Source organism: Mustela nivalis (assembly GCF_964662115.1).
Source record: "Mustela nivalis genome assembly, chromosome: 1".
Lineage (NCBI taxonomy): Eukaryota > Metazoa > Chordata > Mammalia > Carnivora > Mustelidae > Mustela > Mustela nivalis.
The window spans coordinates 196196922-196209300 of NC_139020.1; the positions used below are offsets into that span (position 1 = coordinate 196196922).

The window sequence follows — 12379 nt, forward strand, 5'->3', positions numbered from 1 at the left end:
TATCTGATAGCATAAATCTTCCACTTTATTGCCTTCTTCGTGATTGCCTTGGCTATTTGTAACCTTTTTATATAAATGTTGGAATCAGCTGTTCAATATCCATACAAAATAAAGAAAGAAAGAAAGAAAGAAAGAAAGAAAGAAAGAAAGAAAGAAAGAAAGAAAAGAACAGGATCTGATGAATTTTTATTGGGATTGCATTAAACTAAGAGCAATTTGGGAAGAACTGACATCTTAAGACAGTGAGTCTTTAAATCTATTAACATGGTATATCTTTCCATTTGTTGAGATTTTCCTTAATTTCTATCAACAATGTTTTTGTAGTTTTTAATATAGATGGCCTTATATTTTTTATTAGATTTTAGGCATTTATTGTCTGTGATACTATATAAATAGCATTGTTTCTTTTTTTTTTTTTTTCAGCGTAACAGTATTCATTGTTTTTGCACCACACCCAGTGCTCCATGAAATACATGCCCTCTCTAACACCCCCCACCTGGTTCCCCCAACCTCCCAGCCCCCACCCCTTCAAAACCCTCAGATTGTTTTCAGAGTCCATAGTCTCTCATGGTTCACCTCCCCTTCCAATTTCCCTCAACTCCCTTCTCGCCTTGTCCTCCATGCTATTTGTTATGCTCCACAAATAAGTGAAACCATAGGATAATTGACTCTCTCTGCTTGACTTAATTCACTCAGCATAATCTCTTCCAGTCCTATCCATGTTGATACAAAAGTTGGGTATTCATCCTTTCTGATGGAGGCATAATACTCCATAGTGTATATGGACCACATCTTCCTATTCTTTTACTCTGTTCCACTGGTCTATGCGTCTGTTTTTATGCCAGTACCACGCTGTCTTGGTGATCACAGCTTTCTAGTAAAGCTTGAAATCAGGTAACATGATGCCCCCAGTTTTGTTTTTGTTCTTCAACATTTCCTTAGCAATTTGGGGTCTCTTCTGGTTCCATAAAAATTTTAGGATTGTTTGTTCTAGTACTTTGAAAAATACCGGTGGAATTTTGATCGGAATGGTATTAAAAGTATAGATCGCTCTAGGCAGCATAGACATTTTAACAATGTTTATTCTTCCAATCCAAGAGCATGGAATGGTCTTCCATCTTTTTTTTTTTTTTTTTTTAATTTATTTTTTATTTTCAGCATAACAGTATTCATTATTTTTCACCACACCCAGTGCTCCATGCAATTCGTGCCCTTTATAATACCCACCACCTAGTACCCCAAACTCCCACCCCCCACCCCTTCAAAATCCTCAGATTGTTTTTCAGAGTCCATAGTCTCTCATGGTTCACCTCCCCTTCCAATTTCCCCCAACTCCCTTCTCCTCTCTAACTCCCCATGTCCTCCAAGCTATTTGATATGCTCCACAAATAAGTGAAACCATATGATAATTGACTCTCTCTGCTTGACTTATTTCACTCAGCATAATAATCTCTTCCAGTCCCGTCCATGTTGCTACAAAAGTTGGGTACTTGTCCTTTCTTTTTTTTTTTTTTTTTATAAACATATATTTTTATCCCCAGGGGTACAGGTCTGTGAATCACCAGGTTTACACACTTCACAGCACTCACCAAAGCACATACCCTCCCCAATGTCCATAATCCCACCCCCTTCTCCCAAACCCCCTCCCCCCAGCAGCCCTCAGTTTGTTCTGTGAGATTAAGAGTCACTTATGGTTTGTCTCCCTCCCAATCCCATCTTGTTTCATTGATTCTTCTCCTACCCACTTAAGCCTCCATGTTGCATCACCACTTCCTCATATCAGGGAGATCATATGATAGTTGTCTTTCTCTGCTTGACTTATTTCGCTAAGCATGATACGCTCTAGTTCCATCCATGTTGTCGCAAATGGCAAGATTTCATTTCTTTTGATGGCTGCATAGTATTCCATTGTGTATATATACCACATCTTCTTGATCCATTCATCTGTGGATGGACATCTAGGTTCTTTCCATAGTTTGGCTATTGTGGACATTGCTGCTATAAACATTCGGGTGCATGTGCCCCTTTGGATCACTACATTTGTATCTTTAGGGTAAATACCCAATAGTGCAATTGCTGGGTCATAGGGCAGTTCTATTTTCAACATTCTGAGGAACCTCCATGCTGTTTTCCAGAGTGGCTGCACCAGCTTGCATTCCCACCAACAGTGTAGGAGGGTTCCCCTTTCTCCACATCCTCGCCAGCATCTGTCATTTCCTGACTTGTTGATTTTAGCCATTCTGACTGGTGTGAGGTGATATCTCATTGTGGTTTTGATTTGTATTTCCCTGATGCCGAGTGATATGGAGCACTTTTTCATGTGTCTGTTGGCCATCTGGATGTCTTCTTTGCAGAAATGTCTGTTCATGTCCTCTGCCCATTTCTTGATTGGATTATTTGTTCTTTGGGTGTTGAGTTTGCTAAGTTCTTTATAGATTCTGGACACTAGTCCTTTATCTGATATGTCGTTTGCAAATATCTTCTCCCATTCTGTCAGTTGTCTTTTGATTTTGTTAACTGTTTCCTTTGCTGTGCAAAAGCTTTTGATCTTGATGAAATCCCAATAGTTCATTTTTTCCCTTGCTTCCCTTGCCTTTTGCGTTGTTCCTAGGAAGATGTTGCTGCGGCAGAGGTCGAAGAGGTTGCTGCCTGTGTTCTCCTCAAGGATTTTGATGGATTCCTTTCGCACATTGAGGTCCTTCATCCATTTTGAGTCTATTTTTGTGTGTGGTGTAAGGAAATGGTCCAATTTCATTTTTCTGCATGTGGCTGTCCAATTTTCCCAGCACCATTTATTGAAGAGGCTGTCTTTTTTCCATTGGACATTCTTTCCTGCTTTGTCGAAGATGAGTTGACCATAGATTTGAGGGTCTATTTCTGGGCTCTCTATTCTATTCCATTGATCTATGTGTCTGTTTTTGTGCCAGTACCATGCTGTCTTGATGATGACAGCTTTGTAATAGAGCTTGAAGTCCGGAATTGTGATGCCACCAACGTTGGCTTTTTTTTTCAATATCCCTTTGGCTATTCGAGGTCTTTTCTGGTTCCATATAAATTTTAGCATTATTTGTTCCATTTCTTTGAAAAAGATGGATGGTACTTTGATAGGAATTGCATTAAATGTGTAGATTGCTTTAGGTAGCATAGACATTTTCACAATATTTATTCTTCCAATCCAGGAGCATGGAACATTTTTCCATTTCTTTGTGTCTTCCTCAATTTCTTTCATGAGTACTTTATAGTTTTCTGAGTATAGATTCTGTGTCTCTTTGGTTAGGTTTATTCCTAGGTATCTTATGGTTTTGGATGCAATTGTAAATGGGATTGACTCCTTAATATCTCTTTCTTCTGTCTTGCTGTTGGTGTAGAGAAATGCAACTGATTTCTGTGCATTGATTTTATATCCTGACACTTTACTGAATTCCTGTATAAGTTCTAGCAGTTTTGGAGTGGAGTCTTTTGGGTTTTCCACATATAGTATCATATCATCTGCGAAGAGTGATAATTTGACTTCTTCTTTGCCGATTTGGATGCCTTTAATTTCCTTTTGTTGTCTGATTGCTGAGGCTAGGACCTCTAGTACTATGTTGAATAGCAGTGGTGATAATGGACATCCCTGCCGTGTTCCTGACCTTAGTGGAAAAGCTTTCAGTTTTTCTCCATTGAGAATGATATTTGCGGTGGGTTTTTCATAGATGGCTTTGATGATATTGAGGTATGTGCCCTCTATCCCTACACTTTGAAGAGTTTTGATCAGGAAGGGATGCTGTACTTTGTCAAATGCTTTTTCAGCATCTATTGAAAGTATCATATGGTTCTTGTTCTTTCTTTTATTGATGTGTTGTATCACATTGACTGATTTGCGTATGTTGAACCAACCTTGCAGCCCTGGAATAAATCCCACTTGGTCGTGGTGAATAATCTTTTTAATGTACTGTTGAATCCTATTGGCTAGTATTTTGTTGAGTATTTTCGCATCTGTGTTCATCAAGGATATCGGTCTATAGCTCTCTTTTTTGGTGGGATCCTTGTCTGGTTTTGGGATCAAGGTGATGCTGGCCTCATAAAATGAGTTTGGAAGTTTTCCTTCCATTTCTATTTTTTGGAACAGTTTCAGGAGAATAGGAATTAGTTCTTCTTTAAATGTTTGGTAGAATTCCCCTGGGAAGCCATCTGGCCCTGGGCTTTTGTTTGTTTGGAGATTTTTAATGACTGTTTCAATCTCCTTACTGGTTATGGGTCTGTTCAGGCTTTCTATTTCTTCCTGGTTCAGTTGTGGTAGTTTATATGTTTCTAGGAATGCATCCATTTCTTCCAGATTGTCAAATTTATTGCCGTAGAGTTGCTCATAGTATGTTCTTATAATAGTTTGTATTTCTTTGGTGTTAGTTGTGATCTCTCCTCTTTCATTCATGATTTTATTTATTTGGGTCCTTTCTCTTTTCTTTTTGATAAGTCGGGCCAGGGGTTTATCAATTTTATTAATTCTTTCAAAGAACCAGCTCCTACTTTCGTTGATTTTTTCTATTGTTTTTTTGGTTTCTATTTCATTGATTTCTGCTCTGATCTTTATGATTTCTCTTCTCCTGCTGGGCTTAGGGTTTCTTTCTTGTTCTTTCTCCAGCTCCTTTAGGTGTAGGGTTAGGTTGTGTACCTGAGACCTTTCTTGTTTCTTGAGAAAGGCTTGTACCGCTATATATTTTCCTCTCAGGACTGCCTTTATTGTGTCCCACAGATTTTGAACCGTTGTGTTTTCATTATCATTTGTTTCCATGATTTTTTTCAATTCTTCTTTAATTTCCCGGTTGACCCATTCATTCTTTAGAAGGATGCTGTTTAGTCTCCATGTATTTGGGTTCTTTCCAAACTTCCTTTTGTGGTTGAGTTCTGGCTTTAGAGCATTGTGGTCTGAAAATATGCAGGGAATGATCCCAATCTTTTGATACCGGTTGAGTCCTGATTTAGGACCGAGGATGTGATCTATTCTAGAGAATGTTCCATGTGCACTAGAGAAGAATGTGTATTCTGTTGCTTTGGGATGAAATGTTCTGAATATATCTGTGATGTCCATCTGGTCCAGTGTGTCGTTTAAGGCCTTTATTTCCTTGCTGATCTTTTGCTTGGATGACCTGTCCATTTCAGTGAGGGGAGTGTTAAAGTCCCCTACTATTATTGTATTGTTGTTGATGTGTTTCTTTGATTTTGTTATTAATTGGTTTATATAGTTGGCTGCTCCCACGTTGGGGGCATAGATATTTAAAATTGTTAAATCTTCTTGTTGGACAGACCCTTTGAGTATGATATAGTGTCCTTCCTCATCTCTTATTATAGTCTTTGGCTTAAAATCTAATTGATCTGATATAAGGATTGCCACTCCTGCTTTCTTCTGATGTCCATTAGCATGGTAAATTCTTTTCCACCCCCTCACTTTAAATCTGGAGGTGTCTTCGGGCTTAAAATGAGTTTCTTGGAGGCAACATATAGATGGGTTTTGTTTTTTTATCCATTCTGATACCCTGTGTCTTTTGACAGGGGCATTTAGCCCATTCACATTTAGGGTAACTATTGAGAGATATGAATTTAGTGCCATTGTATTGCCTGTAAGGTGACTGTTATTGTATATGGTCTCTGTTCCTTTCTGATCTACCACTTGTAGGCTCTCTCTTTGCTTAGAGGATCCCTTTCAATATTTCCTGTAGAGCTGGTTTGGTATTTGCAAATTCTTTCAGTTGTTGTTTGTCCTGGAAGCTTTTAATCTCTCCTTCTATTTTCAATGATAGCCTAGCTGGATATAGTATTCTGGGCTGCATGTTTTTCTCGTTTAGTGCTCTAAAAATATCATGCCAGCTCTTTCTGGCCTGCCAGGTCTCTGTGGATAAGTCAGCTGCCAATCTAATATTTTTACCATTGTATGTTACAGACTTCTTTTCCCGGGCTGCTTTCAGGATTTTCTCTTTGTCACTGAGACTTGTAAATTTTACTATTAGGTGACGGGGTGTGGGCCTATTCTTATTGATTTTGAGGGGCGTTCTCTGAACCTCCTGAATTTTGATGCTCGTTCCCTTTGCCATATTGGGGAAATTCTCCCCAATAATTCTCTCCAGTATACCTTCTGCTCCCCTCTCTCTTTCTTCTTCTTCTGGAATCCCAATTATTCTAATGTTGTTTCGTCTTATGGTGTCACTTAATTCTCGAATTCTCCCCTCGTGGTCCAGTAGCTGTTTGTCCCTCTTTTGCTCAGCTTCTTTATTCTCTGTCATTTGGTCTTCTATATCACTAATTCTTTCTTCTGCCTCATTTATCCTAGCAGTGAGAGCCTCCATTTTTTATTGCACCTCATTAATAGCTTTTTTGATTTCAACTTGGTTAGATTTTAGTTCTTTTATTTCTCCAGAAAGGGCTTTTATATCTCTCGAGAGGGTTTCTCTAATATCTTCCATGCCTTTTTCGAGCCCGGCTAGAACCTTGAGAATTGTCATTCTGAACTCTAGATCTGACATATTACCGATGTCTGTATTGATTAGGTCCCTAGCCTTTGGTACTGCCTCTTGTTCTTTTTTTTGCGTTGAATTTTTACGTCTTGTCATTTTGGCCAGATAAGAGTAAATGAAGGGGCAAGTAAAATACTAAAAGGGTGGCAACAACCCCAGGAAAATATGCTTTAACTAAATTAGAAGAGATCCAAAATCGTGAGTGGGGAGAAAGGGGATAAAAAGAGGTTCAAAAAGGAAGAAAGAAAAAAAAAGAAAAGAAAAAAAATTTTTTTTAAAAAAAGAAAACACCTGAGAAAAATGTAAAAAAGAAAAAATATATATATTAGATAAACTAGTAAAAAATCGTTAAAAAAGAAAAAGGTAACAGTTAAAAAAAAAAAAAATTTTACCCGAAGGCGAGAAGAAAAAGAAAAAAAGAAAAAAAAATGAAAAAGAAAAAATTAAATTAACTGCAAGACTAAAAAAAAAATCACAGGAAAAAAGCCATGAGTTCCGTGCTTGGCTTTCTCCTCCTCTGGAATTCTGCTGCTCTCCTTGGTATTGAAACCGCACTCCTTGGTAGGTGAACTTGGTCTCGGCTGGATTTCTTGTTGATCTTCTGGGGGAGGGGCCTGTTGTAGTGATTCTCAAGTGTCTTTGCCCCAGGCGGAATTACACCGCCCTTACCCGGGGCCGGGGTGAGTAATCCGCTTGGGTTTGCTTTCAGGAGCTTTTGTTCCCTGAGCGCTTTCCGTAGAGTTCCGGAGGACGGGAACACAAATGGCGGCCTCCTGGTCTCCGGCCCGGAGGAGCCGAGAGCCCAGGGCCCCACTCCTCAGTGCGCCCTTTCAGAAAGTGGTTGTTTTTCTGTTTCCAGAATTGCTGTTCTTCTTCTCTTCGGTCTGCCGATGGATTTTCAGGTGTTTGCAATCTTTAGATAAGCTATCTAGCTGATCTCTGGCTAGCTGAAGCAGTCTCAGCTTGCTACTTCTCCGCCATCTTGACTCCTCCTATAGTGAGTATTTTTGATGGTAATGGCGCTTCAGCTTCCGGCCTCTCGCTGGCAGAGGTCCCTATGAGGGCTACAGGCTGCTAGGAGATGCTCAGTGTTCTCAGGGAGAGAGGGCTGTCCGAGGCCGCTTCCCGGGGGCTGCCCAGGAGCCGGCGCGCCCCTCACCTGCCGGGACCTGCTCGGTCTTCCATCTTTTTGTGTTTTCTTCAATTTCTTTCATGAGTGTTCTGCAAGAAATTAAAAATAGAGCTTCCCTATGACCCTACAATTGCACTACTGGGTATTTACCCCAAAGATACAGATGTCGTGAAAAGAAGGGCCATCTGTACCCCAATGTTTATAGCAGTAATGGCCACGGTCACCAAACTGTGGAAGGAACCAAGATGCCCTTCAACAGACGAATGGATAAAGAAGATGTGGTCCATATACACTATGGAGTATTATGCCTCCATCAGAAAGCATGATTATACAACTTTTGTAGCAACAAGTATGGGCCTGGAAGAGATTATGCTGAGTGAAATAAGTCAAGCAGAGAGAGTCAATTATCATATGGTTTCACTTATTTGTGGAGCATAACAAATAGCATGGAGGACAAGGGGAATTAGAGAAGAGAAGGGAGTTGGAGGAAATTGGAAGGGGAGGTGAACCATGAGAGATTATGGACTCTGAAAAACAATCTGAGGGTTTTGAAGGGGTGGGGGGTGGGAGGTTGGGGGAACCAGGTGGTGGGTATTAGAGAGGGCACAGATTGCATGGAGCACTGGGTGTGGTGCAAAAAACAATGAATACTGTTATGCTGAAAATAAATTTTAAAAAAATACTAAAAAAAAAAAAGTTGATATCCAGAATCTATAAAGAACTCCTCAAACTCAACACACACAAAACATATAATCATATTGAAAAATGGGCAGAAGATATGAAGACACTTCTCCAATGAAGATATACAAAGGGCTATCAGACACATGAAAAAATGTTCATCATCACTAGCCATCAGGGAGATTCAAATTAAAACCACATTGAGATACTACCTTACACCAGTTAGAATGGCCAAAATTAGCAAGACAGGAAACAAGGTGTGTTGGAGAGGATGTGGAGAAAGGTGAACCCTCTTACACAGTTGGTGGGAATGCAAGTTGGTGCAGCCACTTTGGGAGAGTCTTAAGGAGATTCTGCACTGAGCCTGGAGCCCAACATGGGGCTGGATCCCATAACCCTGAGATCACAACCTGAGCTGAAACCAAAAGTCAGATACTTAACCAACTGTACCACCCAGGAGCCCCAAATGCATGATTTTGAAAAATGTTACATTTGTCAATAATGCATAAATGTTACAGCAGATATACCCATATACATCACAGAGGAGGCAAGAAGGCAAGCCAAACTTCATTAAAGCATATTTACTTCCTTGTTTTAATTATAACTGATCACATCCAGCCAATCTAACAGAAACATACAAATGAACTAATTACAACTCAATTCTATTCAAATGCAGCTAAGCATGGATGGAAGATTATCTATTTGATTATAAAATCAAAATTAATTATTTAACATAAAGTATAAAAATTACACTCTGAATGCCAACAATGAGTTCTTTAATTGTTGCTTTTAGATTAAAGCCTAAATAACCCATACATTTATGATAAATATAAATCAGGAAGGATTCTATAACGATATACAATGTGGTTAATTATACTTTCAAAATGATTGCTTATAATCTATTACTGCAAAATAAATGTATATAATATTACCCAAAATTATCACTATTTGTATACTGTATAGGTCCATACTTACCTTCACATTTTTCAAGAATCTGGACTGTTTCTCCTATTTCTAAGACCAACCCTTGAGGGACAGATCCTCGAAAGCTGCATATCACTAGGAAAACAAAGGTAAACACACCAATTAGCATTTTTATTTCTTTATTTATTTTTTTTAAAGATTTTATTTATTTATTTGACAGAGAAAGATATCACAAGCAGGCAGAGAGGCAGGCAGAGAGAGATGAAGGGAAGCAGGCCCCCTGCTGAGCAGAGAGCCCCATGCGGGACTTGATCCCACGACCCCGAGATCATGACCTGAGCCGAAGGCAGTGGCTTAACCCACTGAGCCACCCAGGCGCCCCACCACTTAGCATTTTTAAACACTGAGAAAAGATCAGTGTCATTGAAATTAAGCACTAAATTTTCTTAAATATATACTTTCCCTTCTTCACTAATTAATCTTTCAAATATGCAAGCCCCTTTCTACTTAATCTGTATTTTGAGTAGTAATATAAAGTAGCTCAGTATATTGAAGTACATTCTGGCAAAATTACTATTCCTGAGTACTAAGTGTATGAAAACGCTTCTGTAAACAAGTCTCTCTCTCCCTCAGCATGACTTGTGTTCACCTGTTCACCTGTATATATAGATACACACAATATGTTTCAATTATTTAAGAAGAAATTAACACCAGAGTCTTCTTACCTAATATAAACAGACAGTTTTATAAAGAATCACCAACTAAATATGACTATACTTTGAAAAACAAAGTCTCTATAATAAAAACATAAACAGAAATGAAATAAAAATCAAATTACAATAGGGAAAATCTATAATACCAATCAGAATTCCATGTTTACTGCAACATTTATAATAGCCAAGATATGAAAGTAACCCAAATGTCAATCTATAGATGGATAAAGAAGAGGTAGTGTATATATGTGCATACATATATATACATGCATATATGTGCATATATATGTGTGCATATATATATACACACACACACACTACATATCTGTATATATAGATACACACAATGGAATATTACTCAACCATAAAAAAGAACAAAATCCAGCCATTTGCAACAACTTGGATGGATCTAAAGGGTATAATTCTAAGTGAAATAAGTAAGTCAGGAAAGATAAATACTATATGATTTCAATCATATGTGGAATTTAAAAAAGCAGAACAAAAAAAAGAAAAAAGAAAAAAGAGACGAAAAAAAGACAGGCTCTTAAAAATAGAGAACTTGCCAGAGGGGAGGAGGTAAGCAGGGGGATGGGTGAAGTAGGAGAAGGTGATTCAGAGTACACTTATGATGACGAGCATTGAGTAATGTATAGAATAGATAAATCAGTATGTTGTACAACTGAAAATAATGTTAATATTGTATGTTATTATACTGGAATTAAAAAAATTTTTAATATAACCCCAGTTTTTTAAAGAAAATGGTCATTTGATTTCAAAATTTATGTAAGAATACAAAGAAACAAGAATATCCTTGTCAATCTTAAAGGACTTCTACTACTATATATCAAGACTTATAATCTAAAATCAGTTCTCTGAATGGCTAGTAACAAAAAGACAAGACACAACAAGTGTTGGTGAGGATGTGGAGAAAACAGAACTCTCATGCACTGTTGATGGGAAGGTAAATTGGTGCAACCACTATAAAAAATTGTATGGAAACTCCTCAAAAGACTAAAAATAGAAATACCATATGACCCAGTAATTCTACTACTAAGTATTTACCCAAAGAAAATTAGAACACTAATTCAAAAAGATATATGCACTCCTATATTTGTTGTAGCATTATTTACAATAGCCAAGGTATTGAACCAACCTAAGTGTCCATCAATTGATGAATGGACAAAGATGAAGTATGTATATATATAAGTGTGTGTGTGTGTGTATAATGGTATTTTACTTATAAAAAAGAACAAAATCTTGCCATTCATGACAATACAGATGAACCTAGAGGGTATTATAAGTGAGATAAGTGAGAAAGAAAAAGACAAATACCATATTATTTCACTTCACTTCACTTCCATGTGGAATCTAAAAAGCAAAACAGACCAGAAAGGGCAGAAACAGACCTATTAACACAGAGAACAAATTAACTGCCAGGGTTTAGAGAAATGGGCAAAATGGATGAAGGGGAAGGGAAGGAAGAGGCTTGTAGTTATGGAATGAGTAAGTCATGGGGATGAAAGGTACAGTATAGGGAATATTAGTCAATGGTACTATAATAGTATTAAATGGTGACAAATGGTAACTATACTTGTGATGAGTATAGCATACCCTACGGAGCTGTTGAATCACTATGTTGTTCACCTAAAACTAATGTAACATTGTGTGTCAACTACACTTTAGTGAAAAAAGATGTAAAAAAAAGTGATAAACCCCTCATCAGAGTGACTCAAAACAAACAAACAAATAACTTCTATAAGAATGTTCACATCAGCTTTATTCACAATAGCCCAGAACTGGAAACAACCCAACTATTCATCAAAATAAATACAAATAAAATATGCAATATTCAAAAATATGTATCACTTAGACATAAAAAATAAAGATCCACTGGTACAAGTAACACATTGGACAAATATCACAATCATTATGCCAAACAAAAGAAGTCAGACACAAAAATGTACATACTACATAGTTCTATTTACTAAAATATCTAGAACAGGCTAAATTAATCTATGGTAAATAAAATCAAAATACCAGTTGCCCCCAGAGAAACATGGACTGATCAGGTAGCACAAAAAGAACATTCTAGAAAGACAGAAATAGCGTTTGACAATGTGTAAGTGTAGACTTTAGGTAAAATTGTACAACTAATTCAATATATGTGACTGCTACCTCAAAATGGATCAAAGACAATGTAAGATCTAAATTATGAAGTTCTTAAAGAAAATATAAGAGTAAATCTTTATGACCTTAGTGCTTCCTAATACATGACACCAAAATCATAAACAACAAAAGAAAGAATAAACTGAACTTCATTAAACGTAAAAGCTTCTGTGCTGCAAAGGACACCATCAAGAAAGTGAAAAAGTAAACCGAGGGAATGGGAGAAAATATTTGTAAATAAGGTATCTTACAAAGGATCTGCACCCAGAGTATAT

General features: G+C 37.5%; 1 protein-coding gene across 9 annotated transcripts in view; it reads right to left on the reverse strand.

Moving 5' to 3' along the window:
* Window positions 1-12379, reverse strand: part of DOCK3 (dedicator of cytokinesis 3) — a 568909-nt gene that overhangs the window by 449882 nt on the left and 106648 nt on the right. For all 9 annotated transcript variants that reach the window (XM_082702076.1, XM_082702074.1, XM_082702073.1 and 6 more), the window contains exon 2: window positions 9277-9360. In XM_082702076.1, the coding sequence (XP_082558202.1) occupies window positions 9277-9360 (84 nt within the window). The remainder of the gene's footprint in view (window positions 1-9276; window positions 9361-12379) is intronic.